The 19,717-nt window shown below is 45.3% G+C and overlaps 1 protein-coding gene across 1 annotated transcript; it reads right to left on the reverse strand.

Annotated features, from left to right (window-relative positions):
* Nucleotides 1-335: 335 nt before the first annotated feature.
* Nucleotides 336-19,011, reverse strand: NUP50 (nucleoporin 50). The gene is made up of 8 exons (XM_065887459.1): nucleotides 18,601-19,011; nucleotides 13,357-13,435; nucleotides 11,296-11,379; nucleotides 7,233-7,419; nucleotides 5,539-6,204; nucleotides 3,486-3,567; nucleotides 1,722-1,840; nucleotides 336-691 (listed from the first exon to the last, which is right to left on the reverse strand). The coding sequence occupies exons 2-8, from the start codon at nucleotides 13,423-13,425 to the stop codon at nucleotides 489-491; spliced, it is 1,410 nt and encodes a 469-aa protein (XP_065743531.1). The 5' UTR covers nucleotides 13,426-13,435; nucleotides 18,601-19,011; the 3' UTR covers nucleotides 336-488.
* Nucleotides 19,012-19,717: the final 706 nt, after the last annotated feature.

A 19,717-nucleotide genomic window follows, 5' to 3' on the forward strand; every position in this document is an offset into this window, starting at 1 on the left:
ACAATAAAGCAAAGAAACATCTCCGCCACAGCACGGCAGCACGGTTCACGTGGACACACATCAGCCAAGCCCGCCAGAAAGAAGGCCGCCACAGGCAAGCTCCCTTCTGGACACACCGCCGTGAAAAGCCGCGCCGGGGGTGGCAGCTGACCCCAAACCCCTGGATCGGAAAAGCCTTTGGGAAATCTAATCGATACCCTGATTTCAGTCCATTAAGAAATCACCTGTGGTTAGTTTAATAAATGAACATTAAAAATCTAACAAAAATTTCCTTTCAAATGTATTTCACACATTAGACAGTTCTTAAGAAGGGAGAATACAGTTTCTTGACACTCAACGTTAAAGGTTTTATTGGCCATATTAATCTTCCTCACAAAACTTTTAAGTTATCTGTAAGTCCTAGAGTCAAAGTAGGAAGAGAAGAAAGCTAAGTTTAGGGGGCGGTGGGGAAGCAGCAACTTGGCAACCACTCCTCAGCCGAAGCGTGTTCAGGCATCCTTTTTCTCCTGTAAAATCCTGTACAGCTCATCTGCATCCTCGCTTGTTTTTACCCGAATTAACATGGTAACTGGGGCGGTGGCGTTCTTCTCATCGATGGGTGGGTTTGGAACGCACACAACGAGCACGTTGTTTTTCCCCGTGCGAGCACACGGCATATTGGGCGGGATCAGAACATTGAGCAGTATGTTGCCTGCATTTAAACACAGGGGAAAAGCGCATCAAAACACATCAACTGTAGTCCGCGAAACTACAGCTTTAACAGGCTAACCGTTAAACACCGGAGCAACTTATACTTAATGGAGCCACAGGAATGTCCCAAGGACGGCCACAGTTCCCTGCCAGACGCCAGCACGGTGTCCCCGAGAGAGGACCGTGGGCCTCTGGCAGGAAGTGGACTGGGCCTCCCCGAGGAGGACCCACCTTCTGCACACCTGCCCCAAGTCTCCCACAACCACGGCAGCAGCCCTAAACCAGCAGCGCGTCAGAACACACTGTGCTTTCTTGCACTGCAGAAAAAACACGCCAGCATGACGTGGAGGCCTCACTATGTCATTCGAACACAGAACGGTCCGCGGAAAAACGGCTCTGTCAGAGGCCAGCACCGCTCACAGGGTGAGAGTGATGTCGCTATGATAGTATCACAAATTAGTCAAGTCCACAGGAAAGAAGACACAGAAGTTTCTTTCCAGGACACAGTCTGGTGTAGTCTGCCACCACCGACCACTTCCCCTTAGACCCGCCCTGCGCCCAGCCACTACCTCTTCCTTTCAGAGGGCTGTTTTATGAGCTCAGCCACTACCTCTTCCTTTTAAGGGTAAAGCTGGAGGACGGGGTGAAGGGTGGACAGCAACGAGTTAATGAATATTCGGCACATAAAAAGGATTCCTTTAAACAGTTCGTTTCCCTTGAGTGTTTACTAAACCATCCGATTTACCTGTAGCTTCTTAGTCACATACCTAGCACAAAGGAAAATGAAGACCATTTCGGTTACTTCTTGGCAATAGCTTTCAATACATCCAGGTTTTCTTATACACTACTACCCTGGTACTCGACTAAATCTATAATCAGTAAGTACAGGATGAATTTGGCCTGAACAAACTCTATTCCGTTCCAAAGAACACATTAATATACTTGAAAATCTCAATGACTAAATCAGCAAAGGGCTTTTACATACTGTGTGATTATGATTACTTTGTACCACCTGAAAAAAAGATACCCACCTAAATTGGTGTCTGCCCGCACTAAAAGCTGTGTCTTCTGATTAGCCGTAGGTTTTAAATGTAGAGTGCCTACACCCTTCTCTTTAAATTCATTGTCTTTCTTGTAAAATAGTTTACACCTACAGAGAAAAATAATAGGTATGATCAGACACTCAATGACAGATCAGGACAGTCACACAGTTTTCTAACAGCCCCTGTTCACACCTGTGTGGAAGTCTGTTATTAAATGACAGCAGAGGAAGCTTAGGAAGAGCCTTCTACTGACCCAGATCGGGTCTGGACACAGGCAGGTAAGAGAAGCTGGTGAGACAGGCTGGAGTCCCTCCGTATTTTTTTCTATTATACAGTGGGCCCTATACAGCTCTTTAACGCTTCTGAAACCATCTTTTCTCAAAAGTCAGTCAAAATCACAGCCAAGCAACCCACACCTCCCTGACGTGCTCCTTCGGCCCTGAGCTCAAAAGAACTGACCTGGTCCTTAAAGAAGAGGAACAAATAGAGAACACACACTCTGCCACACAAACACCACCCCCCTTTCCTACTTCTCATTTTTGAATTCTCTTCAGGACTCCTTCAATTTTTGATATCCCAAGATGTTGAAATAAGTCTGGAAAACATGCCTAAGCAAGGCCTAAAATAATGCTGTCAAATGTTTCCCCAGCCTCCTGTCACACATCTCCTTAGGTTACTAATAAACAAAACTACTGCCTGTTCCTTTGATTTACTATGATTAGAAAAAAAAAAACCTTGGGAATCCCCTGGTGGTCCAGTGGTTAGGACATGGCGCTTTCACTGCTGGGGCCCGGGTTCAATCCCTGGTCGGGGAACTAAGATCCCGCAAGCCGTGCGGCGTGGACAAAAAAAAAAAAAAAAAAAATCTCAAGTCAGGGTCATTCTTTTTACCTCACCTGTGTAATTAAATTTTTTAACAGGCAAAAGGAATTGCTGGTCTCTTTTAAAAGTTCTCAAAAATAAACATCATTTGGGAATCCCACAGGATTTGGTGATTCACACTATAAAAATTGCTGACTTAAGTCTGCAATGTTTGTATTAGAAAAACACATCCAGGGAAGCTTCTAAAAGGGCACAAATGTTTTTCAGTAAATATCTTTGTTAAAAAGCACTAATTTCACTGAGAGATAATTCAAAATTTCTCTTCAGCCTTCTACTGAAATCAGCAGCTCTCATTAGACAAACAAAAAACAAAAACCCCAAACCAGCTCTCATCATTGAGGGAAAGATAAAGTATTTACACATCCTTAACGGGAAGGAATGGCTGCTATGGAGAACTTTTTGGCTGTGAGAAAATCCACGAAGGTTAATGTGTCTCTAGGAAGGAATCCGAGATGCCACCTAATTTAAGAGCAGAAGTAAAACCAAACCTCAAATCAGTGACTAGGTGACTGTCTTTGTAGGGGAAGGAGGAGGGGAAGAGAAGAAAGGAGAAAAAGGGAGAGAATGATGAGATGAGACTGGGGCAGGAAGATCAGAAAGAAAAGACTGTCTCTAAAGCACCTGAAAAGAAGAAGAGAGCTAAATTAACAGAAAAGAGTAGGATACGCCCAGCAGGACATTTTTAGAGTCGGATTATTTTTAAATAAACAGGCTAAGAATTCTTCCTTGTTCCAATTCAAAGAATGGGCACAGCCTGACCCCAGGATGGGACGCCCAGTAAGTCCTGCAAGGACAATGTCACCTGCGCTCTCCAGCCAGAAGCCTCTTTCCACGTCTTTGCGAAGTGGAATTCCCGTGACCATTACTTACTTTTTGGAGTAAAAAGCATCTTCTTCTTTTACTTCAGTAACTACCACTTTGGGGGGCTCATCACTGTCTTCTTCATCTCCACCTTTTATAAAGACAACACTAACTCAGTAAGATGCAAATCAAGAGCTTGAAAATGTGACAAAAGAAGTTCGTTACCTACCCCCCCCCCCAACCTACAAATTCCATGTAAGCTGATACAGAAACTGAAATACAATCTAATCGTGTGGGGGCGGGGATAAGGAGGCACTCACTGGATTTCTGCAGAAAGCCTTTGAATCCAAGTGTCTGCGCTTGTATTCAGTGAACAGGCAAACTCACACAGGAAAACAATCAGTCAACACTCACACATACTCAGATTACCCACTGGGAAATAAAAATCTCAGATGGGCTTCCAACACTTTCATCCCCGAATGCTCCTGTGGCTGTAGCTGCATCACGCCAAGGAACAACCAATGAGAGCAACGACCAAAGACAATGGAGAAAATAACAACTTTACAGGACAAGTTGTCAGAGAAATTAGTCCAAAGCCAACTGGAAGCAGTTAAGCTCTGTCTGGGCCACCAGCCCCTGGACATGCTGGTACCACGGGCACCCTCCCGGGCTGAGTCCAACAGCACTTCCCTTCCCTCCAGTGCCGCAACCTCAGGGGAGAGCTAAGTCACTGCTGGACACAAATTACAATCCCCTTAAGGAGAAGGCAACGGCATAAAACTGACTAGCGACTAAGAAAAAGTTCTGGTGCTCAAACAATTCAGGTCACAAGCTCATTTCGATTTTAAGAAGGCACTCCTGAGTTAGGCCCTCCAGCGTGGGGCCCGGGCATCTTTTTTTTTGGTACGTGGGCCTCTCACTGTTGCGGCCTCTCCCGTTGCGGAGCACAGGCTCCGGACGCACAGGCTCAGCGGCCACGGCTCACGGGCCCAGCCGCTCCGCGGCATGTGGGATCCTCCCGGACCGGGGCACGAACCCGTGTCCCCTGCATCGGCAGGCGGACTCTCAACCACTGCACCACCAGGGAAGCCCCGGGCATCTGTTATTTAACAACCTCTCCAAGTCTTCCTGTGCGTGAGATGTGTTAACCGCAAGATAAGGAATAAGTGCTTTATGGAGGGGCATCCTGCTGACATGGAGACTTAATTCAAACTCGACATGCCTTCCACAAGCGGCAGAGTCCCTGTGACTATGACAGACTCTCCCTCTGTCGTAGTTAGGGCAGAGAAGAGGGGACTTCTTTATTCTATGCTTTGCCCTGGAGGGCCCTTACCTGAGGATACAGGTGAGGAGGGCAAGGCAACATAAGGAGAGTTTCCCTCCAGGTAGGAAAACAGTATTTAACGGCCCACTAGCAATTGCAGTCTTCCTTCTCAAGGATCAATATGCCGATGCCTGAGAGATGTACTTTTAACTGCTTGTAAGTAAGAGCCTACATACACACAGTTTGTTCACAACCACCATGTGGTGAAGAGGGATTATGATACAACCCCTCTTTTCAGGGAGCTAAGAACCACATAGGGAGTGGAGGGGCTGGGATTAAGGCCTGGTTTGGGGCACTAACATGACACACCACAGAAACTTCTAGAAAGGTGGCTGCAATCCAGACTCATCTTGGGAAAACACTGTCAATTTGTTCCCCCACAGCTATGAAGTCTACCTTTTTCAGAGTAGAGTATGGTTTTGCCGTGTGAATTTATTTATAAGCAAATCTCTTAAAAACAAACAATTCAGTGAACGTCCATCATGAATTTTTCAATAAAATACTATTTTTTTAATGGAAAGCCAAGTATTTGATAATTTTCAAAGTCACTATGCCAGATGTTTTTATATTATTTTTATTTTTATACTCTTAATCCTTAAAATAACCCTACCAAATTGGTCTTGCTCCATTTCATGAATAAGGAGACAGACTCAAAGGAGTTAATCAGCTCTCACGTCGGGGAAATGATGGAGCTGTGACGCGAATCCAGATCCACCTCGTGCACAAGGCTACACTTTTCCCACCAAATCCAGAGCCCCCACAGACCCCGAAGACTTCCAGGGCTGACTCCGGGTTTACCTTTGCAGTCGCTGCTGGCACCTTCTGCTCGGCTCTCCAGCGTTTTAGTGGAAAATGGTGAAGAAACTGGTTTACTCTGGGTAATATCTTTGCCAAACAAACTGGAGTTTCCAGAAGAAAATGAAAATCCAGTCAAGGGGCCAGAGTTTAAGGAGCCCAAAACAGAACTATCAATTTTCTTGCCGAAATTAAATGAGGCACTTGTTGCTCCTAGTGACGGGTCCTTGTTCTTTTCAGACACAGCCTCCACCTTCTTTTCAGACGTATCCTCAGTTTTGTTGCCATGAAACAAAAATGTTGACTCTTGCTGTAATTCTGTTGAACCAAACAGGGAAGGAGGCTGTGTTTCAACTGATACTTTGTTGGTTTCACCTTCAGAATTACTGCTGCCACTGTTCCCATGTTGCTGTTCGATGTTTGCTAAGTATTTCTCATAGTCTTTAAAGATAGGTGTCAGATCACAGAGCGGGTTCGTGTTCACGTGCTTCACGATCCAGTCCCGAACAGAGCAGTTTAAGGCCGCCAGCTGCTTATGATAGGCATTCCTGGGGCGGGCGGCACTGGAGGTAAGGCCAGAGGAGGCAGGCTGCTGGCTGTCGCCATTAGTTTTGGGATTTGAAATCTTTTTTTCGACCAAGGAGGTAGGGCCATTTACAGCAACAGACCCTACAGGAAATTACAGTTTTAAGAATTTATTCAGAAGCTGATTTAATTAAGTCAGCTTGATTTTCATACCACTCTGTCTTCGTATTTTGTGCTTTTACTGTATCCCATTTTTGTGACAGTTCAAGAAGTATGTGCACGTATAGTATTTGGAAACTAGTTATTACAGAAATCAAATCAAACATTATATATGTGAATATATCTATTTTTTACATGCTTGCATTAAACAGCTATAATTTTAAAATAATCTCTTCCTTCAAAAGGATGGCTTTTTTTTACCTAAAACTGTCAAAATACTATGTTAGTACAAAACTTAATCCCCAAGGTTGTAAGGAGGAACATATATTAATGCAGTTAAAATCTTAATAGAAAGTACTTATCTTAATCACACTAAACATTCTGCCTAATTTAAATGAAACAGTACATACTCTTAGAATAACTAGCTAAGTATAATCCAATGAGTCAGGATCATTTCTAAGAACCAAAGATTTTAACCCATGATCCCATTCTCTGTTGTTAATCCCAAGACTTCTTGACCAATCCCCTCAAAACAGGATTAGGCAATCAACATGTCCTGGGCAAAATAAATCTAGACTGGGAACAGTAAGGTATGTGGCACACAGGAAATTCTTGGTACATTTATAATGAATGAGGGGGTGGGATGGGAGGCCTTTACAGAGGGTCTGCTAAGAGCTTCTTTTTCTCCTTTGACCCTTAGGTTGATTCTGAGGTCATTCTCATTTCGCAGTTGAAGATTTGGAGGCTCAAAGGTTAAGGAACTTCACCGAGGTCACACAGAGCTGGTAACTGGCAGAACTGAGAACAGAACCCATGTCTATTTTGGCCTGTGCTCTACTCAGTTACTCTGTAAAGAGCCAAAAGCTCCCTAACTTCCATCCCTTTCACCATTACCCTGTTTTTGCTCATACAGCCTCAGGACCCAGAAAAAGTACAAGAAAAACATCTTTGAAAGTTATTTTTCATAGATCCTCTTTACACAGATGTGACTCGGGGGAGAAGAACCTACTCACCAAAGGTGGCCTTGGTCTCGGTCGCTGTCCTTGCACTGGAGAAGGGAGGGGCACTAGTTATGCTGTTTCCATTTGACAGTCCTTCCAAAGGCTTCCCTTCAGCGCCATTACCAAATCCAGAAAACCCTCCTCCTCCAGAAGGTATGACCAAACCTTTAAAATCTTTAAAGGCCCCTCCACTATCAGACTGAAATATAAAGAAAGAGCACACATTAGATAACTCTACTTTTTTGTCTCCAAATAAGCAAGTGAATGACAGTATCATCTTGGCTAAATAGTACCCAGAATCCTTATGCAACCAGCATTAAAGGAAACTACCAGCACAAGCAGAAACAGAACATGGATTTTACTCATAACAGCTTTGCAGCCCGAAGCTGCCTTCCTAAAACAGGAAGGACAGATGTAATTTACAGTGAAATAATGTTTTAAAATATATTTACGATATAAAAGGTTAAAAAGACTAATTCAAATAAATTGATGGACTCACCACCGAGGCACAGAACTGTAACTAAAAACACATTCTCAACACAACTAAACCCCAAATGAAAGATTTTTCATATACTACTCAAAGACCCTTTGCCTAAGAAAGTTGTAGAAACATCAAGTGAGGTTAATTAAAAGTACTTTACCCAGTACTTATAATTTCCTAAGAAGTTTTGCTGCTTTCAGCCTGCTTTCAGTATACAGGAACTTGCAAAGTTGACTGAGTCCCAATTCTAGATTTTCTGTTAGCTGAGAAATCCAGAGGCAACATTTTTTTTTTTTTTTGCGGTACACAGGCCTCTCACTGTTGTGGCCTCTCCCGTTGCGGAGCACAGGCTCCGAACGCGTCAGGCTCAGCGGCTATGGCTCACGGGCCCAGCCGCTCCGTGGCATGTGGGATCTTCCCGGACCGGGGCACGAACCCCCGTCCCCTGCATCAGCAGGCGGACTCTCAACCACTGCGCCAACAGGGACGCCCCAGAGGCAACATTTTATTCCCAAGGTTTTCTCTGCTTTCTTTAGCAAGGTCATTCTCGCAGACCTATCCTGCTGTTGGTAGCTCTCTCCCATCTCTAACCCAAGATGCTCTGGAAATGTTTGGCATGCCTTATGAAATTCTAACGCTGCTCTCTGCCCCTGGGCTGTGGTCTGCACTGTTTCTGCCTCTTCACTGTCACTTGTCCACAGCTGGCCCGTCCCTCTTTGAGCCTGTCTCCCCTAGGCATCTCGTTCTTCATCATGAGTTTGCACTCTTAGACGTCTTCTCATTTCCCCTGGCTTCAACCTCCTGATGGGGAAATTTCTCAGAGCTGCACCCACCTCTCACACCACTTCCTGTTCTGAGTGGCCAATCAGTACACCTAGTGGTCTCCTAGAGAACTCCACTTGGATGTACCACAGGCCCTTGAAATACATTTTTCTTTTTCCTTTTTTTTTTAAGAGATGTGCATGGCAGCCCAGATGGCAGGAGAGTTTGGGGGAGAATGGATACATGGATACGGGGCGAGTCGCTTTGCCGTGCACCTGAACTGTCACAATGTTGTTAACTCGCTACACCCCAATATAAAATAAAAAGTTTAAAAAAAAGAGAGAGATGTGCAATTTGTTTATTTTTTGGGCCACACCTGGAGGCGTGTGGGATCTTAGCTCCCCGACCAGGGCTCGAACCTGCACCCCCTGCATTGAGAGGCGGAGTCTTAGCCACCAGACTGCCAAGGAAGTCCCGAAATACATTTCTAAAACAAAATCGATCACCTCCTCCCTAATGAAGCCGCCCCTCCCCCCGGTATCTTCTTCATGAAGGAGCCGCCAAATGTAACTTAGCTCAACACCTACATCCAGCCAGTCACCAGTCTTAAGAATGAAATCAGGCCAGAAAAGAACTCGGAATAAAGAAAAACTGAACAGAGCCACCACAGAACATGCAGTTCTGTAGGTTTATTCCGAGGATGCCACCCAAGATGTTCAAACCAGCCTCTCCCGCCTGACGACAGATGTCCAGGTCACCAAGACAGCACTCAAGTGTCTGGAATTTATTTGAGGGATGAGGACTGTACTGGGGAAGAGATATTAAACATGGAGCGATGGCTGAATACTGACCACATGATTTCAGTTCACGAGTTATAACTCATCTTTTATCCTTTGGAACACAGGAATGAAACATTTTAATATACCATATTATACTAGAAGGAAAAACAAAATGGGCAACGCTTCTATTATTCTCAAAGGTATCAGCCTACCCACAGCTCGATCCTAGGGAGCAGACACACTTTGAGAATATCCTGCATTTTCCTTTCTTACTTCCAACACCCACTTCCCTTGTTTCCTACTGCTATGCTCTTTTCCCTCTTCATACTGTCACTCAACTCAAATTTGTCTACATCTGTATCTTATTTCTGCAATTGGATAAGTTCCCTTTAAGGTACAGATCTCTTATTTACTTACTTATTTATTTTTTCTTCTTTAATATAAATTTATTTATTTTATTTAATTTATTTTTGGCTGAGTTGGGTCTTTGTTGCTGTGCGTGGGCTTCCTTTAGTTGTGATGAGGGGGGAGCTACTCTTTGTTGTGGTGCGCGGGCTTCTCATTGTGGTGGCTTCTCTTGTTGTGGAGCACAGGCTCGGTAGTTGTGGTGCGTGGGCTTAGCTGCTCTGTGGCATGTGGGATCTTCCCGGACCAGGGCTGGAACCCGTGTCTCCTGCACTGGCAGGTGCATTCTTAACCACTGTGCCACCAGGGAAGTCCCAGATCTCATATTTATTATCTTTTTCTATCTCCCATGGTCTACACCAAGGATTTTCACAAGTGCACTAGGCATTTTAAAAAGCATTTATTAACAACCCAATCAAAAAATGGGCATAAGATCTAAACAGACATTTCCCCAAAGAAGACATACAGATGGCCAACAGGCACATAAAAAAATGTTCAACATCGCTAATTATTAGACAAATGCAAATCAAAAACTATCAATACAATGAGGTATCACCTCACGCCGGTCAGAATGGCCACCATCAAAAAGTCTACAAGTAATAAATGCTGGAGAATGTGTAGAAAAAGGAACCCTCCTACACTGTTGGCGGGAATGTAAATTTGTGCAGCCACTATGGCGAACAGTATGGAGGTTACTTAAAAAAACTAAAAACTACCATACAATCCCACTCCTTGGCACATATCCGGACAAAACTATTGATATAATTCGAAAAGATACTTGTACCCTAATGTTCACTGCAGCACTATTTACAAGAGTCAAGACAGGGAAGCAACCCTAATGTCCACTGACAGATGACTGGATAAAGATGTGGTATATATATACACAATGGAATGTTACTCAGCCATAAAAAAGAATGAAATAATGCCATTTGCAGCAACATGGATGGACCTAGAGAATATCATAGTAAGTGAAGTAAGCCAGACAGAGAAAGACAAATATGATATCGCTTATATATGGAATCTAAAACAATGATACAAATGAACTTCCCTACAAAACAGAAATACGACTCACAGACTTAGAAAACAAACTTATGGTTACCAAAGGGGAAAGGTGGGAGGAGGGATAAATTACGAGTTCGGGATTAGCGTATATACAACACTACTATATATTAAGTAAATAACCAACCAAGGAATTGCTGTACAGCACAGGGAATTATACTCAATATCTTTTTTTTTTTTTTTTTTTTGCGGTACGCGGGCCTCTCACTGTTGTGGCCTCTCCTGTTGTGGAGCACAGGCTCTGGACGCGCAGGCTCAGCGGCCATAGCTAACGGGTCTTGCCCCTCCGCGGCATGTGGGATCTTCCCGGACCGGGGCACGAACCCATGTCCCCTGCATCGGCAGGCGGACTCTCAACCACTGCGCCACCAGGGAAGCCCTATACTCAATATCTTGTAATAATGAACTTAACAATGAAAAACCATTATATGTATTAAAAAAAAAGACATTCTTAATAGATTACATAAAAGACAGTAACTAAAAAAAAAAAAAAGCATTTATTCATCTGACTGCTCCCAGAGGTGGAAATATTCTACAGCTCAGAAATCAAGTTAGTATTTAATACCAGAAGCTGTAAGAAAACACTCACTTCAAATCCAACATTCCTACGCTTCGCTTTCTTTATGGCTCTATTCTTCAAGACTTCCTCACTGGCCACCGAGAATGTTCCCACCTGCAGGAGTATACAAATTAAACAGCAACAAGATAAGGCCAGAAAGGAGATAAAATGCTGAACAAAAAAGCTAGACCAGACAAACTGATCGATATCTTCTGGTTTCTTTTTGTTTTGGTTTGTTTTTTTTTCCCAGTACGCAGGCCTCTCACTGCTGTGGGCTCTCCAGTTGCAGAGCACAGGCTCCGGACGCGCAGGCTCAGCGGCCACGGCTCACGGACCCAGCCGCTCCGCGGCATGTGGGATCCTCCCGGACCGGGGCACGAACCCGCGTCCCCTGCATCGGCAGGCGGACTCCCAACCACTGCGCCACCAGGGAAGCCTTCTTCTGCTTTTTGAGTAACACGAATTACGGAGAGGGCACGTTAAAGTTTACGTCTAGTACCTTGTGAATTCCAGTGCTAGTTAGGCGAATCAGAAACCTTCCAGAGACTACAAATCCAGACTTCATCACAATTCAGAGACAAGAGCGCATACATCAAAGTTCTCAGAAGACCAAGACCATCAAAACTTTGGTGCAAAGCTGTTCATGATCAATTCTTCCAATATTTCAAACATATTCAAAGACATTACCCAGATGCCCAAATCTAATCTCTTACAACTATGGTTTTCAAACATAAACTTTATGTTCATAATGCATATTATTTTAAAGAAGAGCTTCGCCCATTTGTCCATGATCCAGAAGACCACTGAGACGGGGACTCTAAGTAACCTGTTGGAAACCTGCTGAAAATCTTTCGCTTTACTTCAACCCTTCTTTTTACCCTGGAGGAATGACATAAAATATTTTCTGTAAAAAGTTCTCATCTGTACTTATTTCAGATAATGCTAAACTTAAAGAGATCTCTACACCCACAGAAGGGACCATTTGGCTACACCTGACCCAAATTAAATGTAATGTCCTTCCACACTCATTTCATTAGAATCTGTCCAAATGGAAGTTTTTTCATTCCTGAAGTATTTTAATGTCAAAACAAATCATTATATGGTAGGCCCAGAATGTAACTGTGCCTAAAACCTGGAAAGAACTAAAGTTACCAAACACTTGCTTAAAAAGTACCAAGTTAGTCAGAATCGTTAAAAGCTCTTTTAAAAGCCCATACTTGTGATTTTGGTTTCCCCAAACATAGCAGTACACATATTTGTAAAGGAAAAAATATTAATATTAGTAAACAGATGGAGAAAGAAGGAGAAGAGCAGCCTAAGAATTATCTTGGAAACACTTTTGCAAACTCTTGAAAATACACGTCTGTTTTGTAACCGAGCACACGTCTACTAACTGGAAAGGCTAACTTCGCGCAGGTTTCCTTAGTGAACTGGCCTGGGAGCGTCAAACTGCTGATGCGGCACTTTAGAAGTGCAGCCGTGTTCTATTCTTTGTAAGACAAAAATTAAAAGATTTCCTCAGGGAAGACCATTTTTATTTTGTTAGGAAAGAAACTGGGCCATCTAAATTCTATTCCTATTAACGCAGTTGTTGGGGGGTGGGGGATGGGGAGTGTCTTAAGAATATGAAATAAAATGGGCCTCCAAGTAGCATTACATTACAGTAAAGGAGGCGACCTCAATCTTCTAAAATCTAAAACTGTGAGCATGGCAGACTAAGACAGTGGCGGTGAACCTCTTTTCAAGTTCGAGTGCTGGCACTGTGCTAAGTTTATGACTGGATCATTCACTCACCCTACAATCTGGGCTAAAACCATGGGCTTGGAATGCTCCAACGAAGTGCTACATGAAATTCAGGAGGAAGGTGCTTCTAAAGGAGCAGAGTATTTAGGCAACAGTTGCTAACAGAAAAGCACACCCAAATGTCACCAATTTCTAGACTAAGTACAGATCATAAGAAACCAGACTATTTCCAGTTCTGGATGTTCTTAAAAAGGCCTTTTAATTTTACCAGAGTCTCCATGAGGAATCCCAAAATGAATTTAAATTTGGAAGTACAAGGAAATCATTCTTAGGGAAATTATTTCTTACCTCTTCTGCTTCATCTTCTTGATCCCAATTCCTATCCGTCAATTCCTTCTCGGCAATTCTTTTGGCCATTTTTTCGAACCTAAAAGCAAAAAGATTAGAAGTAGTAAATTTACTTTTCTAGAATATGATTTAACTCTTACAAAGAATTTTTAAAATTCACTCTAGCATGAAATGAGATAAAAACATTCCTGATACCAGTGGGCGCTGCTTTAACGAGAACTCTGTCGCACTGTGGGGCTCCTAGTGTCACGAATCCAATAAAGATTACTGGAGGAGGCAGTGAGGTCCTCTAAGGCACAGTGAACAATATACTAAATCAACTGCATTTGAAAAACTTACAATGAAACACTGATTTTTAAAAACCAGAAATCTAAAGAACTGAATAATAATCAACAAATACTTAACTAACTTATTCCATGCAACTTATACTTACAGAGTCTTGCTACAGGCAAGACATTTTTAATATTTAAAATTCTCTTAAGGATGATAAAGTACAACCTTAGTTAGGAATCTGAATAAGGTATTAGAAATACCTTCCCAACATGAGTACAGATGGTCCCTGACTTACAATGGTTCGCCTTGCAAGTTTTCAAGTTTACAATGGTGTGAAAGCAATACGCATTGAGTAGAAACCTTCTTTCAGATTTTGATCTTTTCTCAGGCTAACAATAGGCGGTATGATATTCTCTTGTGATGCTGGCCAGCGGCAGCAAGCCACAGCTTCCAGTCAGCCAGCCACGCCATCACAATCGATATACTTACAACCATTCTGTTTTTCATTTTCAGTACACTACTCAATAAATTACATGAGATATTCAACACTACTATAAAACAGTCTTTATGTTAGATGATTTTGCCCAACTGTAGGCTAATGTAAGTGTTCTGAGTACATTTAAGGTAGGCTGAGCTATGATGTTCGGTAGGGTAGGTGTATTAAATGCATTTTTGACTTACAGTATTTTCATCTTACCATGGGTTTATTGTGACGAAACCCCAACATATGTTGAGGAAGATCTCTATTCATTTTTAGGCTACAGACAAGTTGACAGTAATCTACTTCCCAAGACTGAACATTTAATTACCCCAAATTGCATATTTCTAAGCTAGGACATCATTTAAAAGTTTAAAATATGATTAATATGGATGTGTTAACATTCCTAGAATTTTTAACTCTTCAAAAATAAGCCATCAGGGCTTCCCTGGTGGCGCAGTGGTTAAGAATCCACCTGTCAATGCAGGAGACACGGGTTCGAGCCCTGGTCCGGGAAGATTCCACATGCCGCCGAGCAACTAAGCCTGTGCACCACAACTACTGAGCCTGCGCTCTAGAGCCCACGAGCCACAACTACTGAGCCCACGTGCCACAACTACTGAGCCTGCGCTCTAGAGCCCGCGAGCCACAACTACTGAGCCCACGTGCCACAACTACTGAGCCTGCGCTCTAGAGCCCACAAGCCACAACTACTGAGCCCACGTGCCACAACTACTGAGCCTGCGCTCTAGAGCCCGCGAGCCACAACTACTGAGCCCACGTGCCACAACTACTGAGCCTGCGCTCTAGAGCCTGCGCGTCACAACTACTGAGCCCACGTGCCACAACTACTGAGCCTGCGCTCTAGAGCCTGCGCGCCACAACTACTGAGCCTGCACTCCACAACAAGAGAAGCCACCACAATGAGAAGCCTGCGCACCGCAATGAAGAGTAGCCCCCACTCGCCACAACTAGAGAAAGCCCGCGCGCAGCAATGAAGACCCAACACAGCCAAAAATAAAAATAAAATAAATTTATCAAACAAAAAAAAGCCATCAGCTCAACTCCTCAAAAACCATGGTGTTACGGGGAGGAATAAGAGTCAGGGATTGACAGTATTATCTCTACGAGCACTTATTCAAGGTGGGTACTTGTATCCATCCCTTAAAATTTCCAATTTATTTTGTGATCCTAAGATCATAAATCCTTTGCTATTAAAAACAGAAACAATCAATGGAGAGCTCCTCTGTGAGTGTTGTGCTGGATTCTTCCCTAACTTACCAGTTAAATGGACCAAAACACTCCATTTCCTCTGCTACTTACCTTGCCCAGGAATTTATTGATTAGTTTGGAACACTAGCCAGCATTCCTGAAAACCAGCCTAGCTTCCTTCCTATAGTCCTTCCCCAGTCTCATTTGCCCTCAACACCACAACCCACCAGAGTAAGTTTCTAGAACCTCCGGGTCATTAAGATACAAACTTACACAACAGGCCTCTTGCTTTCCAAGATGGCCCACACTCTGTCTATGGAGTGTGTATCTCCCTGAATAAATCTTTCACTTTACTATGTCTTGCTCTTGAATTCTTGCCTGCACAAAGCCAAGAACACACACTTGGCGGCCATCCCAGGGACTCAGACATGACTTGGGATGTGACCATCCTCTCGCACCCCACTCTCTTTCCTGCAGCATCTTTTCTGGCACCCAATGCGGGGCCTCAAAGGCCATAATCTCGATCCACCTACTGGGCTATGGCTCCCCTCTGAAGGGTGGCTGGGCCTTCTCCTGAGCCATGGAGATTCGAGTAGCCCGTTAAGTGGCAGCTGACGTCGCCTGCAGGGTCTGGCAGAGAGCAGCTCTCTGGCCGTGAAGAAGCGCACTGAGGCCAAGGCTTTTCCCCCTCAGTCTTTCTCATTCTCCTATTGCTCTATCTCTTTGGACTTGAAAAGATCCACCCAGACGACCACCAAACATCCAAATTAAGACTGCGCGGCAAGTAACTGACAACTCGGTTGGGTCTAAAGAACTCCTGCCAGGGGGCTCATCTGGTGGCGCAGGGGTTGAGAGTCTGCCTGCCAATACAGGGGACACGGGTTCGAGCCCTGGTCTGGGAGGATCCCACATGCCACAGAGCAACTAGGCCCGTGAGCCACAACTACTGAGCCTGAGCATCTGGAGCCTGTGCTCCGCAACAGGAGAGGCCGCGATAGTGAGGCCGCGCACCGTGATGAAGAGTGGCCCCCGCTTGCCGCAACTAGAGAAAGCCCTCGCACAGAAACGAAGACCCAGCAGCACAGCCAAAAATAAAAGAACAAACTTACACATCACCCATTGCATGTTAGTATCTATAACATAAAATTCAAATGCTGGCATTCCAAAGTCCTCCAAAATCTGACCCCCTGTAGGGTAATCACATAGGGCCTTTCAGCTTTTAGTACTCTTCTAATAATCTCTCAATTTTTCTTTTACAAGTGCTTCTTTCTGATTACAGAATAAATGGTTTTAAAGTCCTAAATTCTAAAACATAAATGAGAATTAACGTAATTTTCATTCATTACCTGCAAATCCTCTTTTTTAATGCCTCCCTCCCAAACACTTGGTCAAGTTTTGCTATTAATCTTTGTCATCCAGAAAACAAACAAGGTACCCTTACACATAAATCCTTACTAAACTTGAACTGTTCAGAGGCCAGGTCTCTGTATGGATTCTTTTGGGCCACTTTCCTTCTCAGTAACTAGCACCTCCACAAGAGGGCGGAAGAGGGGAGAATCTGAAACAGGCATTTTTTTTGCTATCAACTATTAACTTAATAACTTAATAGGTATTAAGATTAACTGGCAAAAAGGGGTGGAGGTGAAAGCGCGACACCTGTGATAAGCGTAAAATTGTAACACCTAACTCATATCCACAACTGAAGAGACAATTGGCATACTGAAACAACCTAAATTAATGTAACTGCTTCTTGTTCCACCATATTTATCCCATCAATGACTAACCAGAGGGCGGGTATCTTTGTTTCACTCACTCATGTACCTCAAATCCACCCCCCCCCGCCCCCCCAATGGCTAATGGTCCGGCTGTTGCAGAATCAGAGATCTGGGGCACGATGTATTTGAGAAAATACTTCAAAATGCTAGAATACAGTTTTGCCATTTTGTTGCTGGAGACCTTAGGCAAATTATTTAACTTTTGTGCCTCAGTTTCTTCATTTGTAGAACAGGGAGGTGCTGTGAAATTTAAATGGGATACACAAAAAGCTTAGTTTAGAACAGTGCCTGGAACAGAGGAAGGACTCAATAAATATTATTAATGGAAAAAGTTTTGTTAGAAGCAAGGGCTACAAAATACTACTTCTCCTCCCTAACTTAAAAGCTGTAGTGTGGAAAAAGAATTAACTTGAATTATGAGTCTGGCTTTAAAAAATACGTTACCAAATCCATATTTTATTTCCAAGCATGATATTTCAGACAATAATCTTCTTTTTATGCCAGAAGAGAAAAAGGAAAAACATCCCTGTGAAGTACTTAACACAAAGTCTGGCACCTAGAGTCTTATGTGCTATTACGAAGAACTTAAAAAACATGTGGGCTTGTGGTTTAAAAGGCACCAAATTATGAAATGATTACTAGGTATGAAGCATACCTTGTGATAGCAAACTGAAACTTTTGGCAATTGGAGAAAACTTTATTTGTGCCCGACATAGTGGGGTATGCGATCTCTACCACCTGGTGCTGCCCCACCCTTGGGGTTTAACTTCAGTCCACACCAGTTTTAAGATGGAAACAGATGTGAACATACTCGACGGTGTGATGCCCGGAGGAAAAAGGGAACATGGGGCCGGACCCTGGAGGCTGAAACGCTAAGGAAAAACGAAATCTCTAACACTGCTTTTTTTTTTTTTTTTTTTTTTTGCGGTACGCGGGCCTCTCACTGTTGCGGCCTCTCCCGTTGCGGAGCACAGGCTCCGGACGCGCAGGCTCAGTGGCCATGGCTCACCGGCCCAGCCGCTCCGCGGCACGTGGGATCTTCCCGGATCCGGGCACGAACCCGTGTCCCCTGCATCGGCAGGCGGACTCTCAACCACTGCGACACCAGGGAAGCCCTCTAACACTGCTTCTTAATCGGACGGCCTAACGGGTGATCAGTGGCCTGAGACTGCATTAAGAAAGTGAAGCCAGACCAAGGAGGTGGTGGAAGGAGCTAAAAGAAAGAGACGAGTACCGAGAGGAACCGCTAGGAAATAAACCGAGGGGGCCTCGCCAGGACGGTCCCTGCCCGTTCCGGCTCCTGCCTCCACCAGGGCCGCAGTGGCCCTGCGCCCGGGCGGACCTTACCCAAGTCGGGCCCCGCACCCAGCTCCTCCCTCCCAGGGTCCCCATTCCAGGCCCGGGTCCCGCACCCGGATCCCGGCTTCCTCCTCCCAGACCCGGGCCCCGCACCCCGGCTTCCGCGCTCGGCCCCCGCCCCTACCGCGCCGCCCGCCCGCCTCTCACCTCGCCGGCGGCAACCGCGGCCCTCGCTGGGTTGTGGGTGCGGCGAAGCCCGGGTGCGTAGCGGCGAGCAGGTGCGAGGTCGCGGCCGCGGCGCTCGGGTCTGAAGCGGCGCCCGGTCGCTTCCGGTGCTCTGAGAGCCTCGAAGGATTCGGTGGTCGGCAAGCTCTGAGACTCAAACACCATGTCCCTCGGGGACCTCGTCTCTCTGCGTTGGGCAGTGAGGGGGAGAGCCGTCCGTTCAGCAGGAGACAGTTGGGAGAACGGCGGCCCACACGCCCCACGCCGCCATTTTCTAACTCGAATCTACCCCTCACGACCAATTCGAAAAAAAGGGAGGAAAGAAACGCCCGCGTCTAGCTACTACGCAAGTGCGCCGGATCCTTGGTTTGCAGCTCCTCCTACGGCGGCAGCGGGGCGTCACGCAGCGCATGCGCCCAACTGCTTTGAAACGGCCGCCAGAGAGCTCCCCTCTCACGCATGCGCGCGCGCATGCGCGCACTCCACGCGCCTTGCCTCTAGGGCAACGGGTGCCGGCGGCCAGGCGTTAGCGCGCGTTGGTCACGTGTCGGCGGCCGTAAGCGTTTGAGACGTCCGCTCGCCGGTCGCTGCTGGTGGTGGGCGCGGCTGGGAGTCGCGAGGCGCCAGGGAGAGCGTGGTCAGTCAGGGAGAGTGGCCGGGGCTCGTGGTGTCCGTGTATGGTGCTGGAGGGCTGAGGAGAGTTAGGCCGTGACTCCCAGAGACGTGAGTGAATTCGGGTAGCGTCGCGGCGGGCCGGGGGTCCGCGACGCGCCGGCTGCGGATGCTCGGAAGGCCTGGGATTGCGGATCCGGGAGGGACGGCCGCGGGCGTGGATGAGAAAACCGGACCCGTCCGCCGTTCCACGGCCACCTTGTATTTGTTTTCCGTGGTGGGTTCCCTAGAGGCCAAGTAACTTGCCATTTGCACACCTAGTCGGGGTCAACGAAGATGAAGTCTGCAAACACATTTTTAAACTGTGGGACTAATACATGTGTCCAGTGTCAGGATTTGTGTTCGTGTGCTTTTATTTGATTACTACAGTATAGCGTCTCAGATATCACGTACAGTAATAGATTAAGCTGTACAAAGCGGTTCAACT

The sequence above is a fragment of the Phocoena phocoena genome, chromosome 11, assembly GCF_963924675.1.
Source record: "Phocoena phocoena chromosome 11, mPhoPho1.1, whole genome shotgun sequence".
Taxonomy (NCBI): Eukaryota; Metazoa; Chordata; class Mammalia; order Artiodactyla; family Phocoenidae; genus Phocoena; species Phocoena phocoena.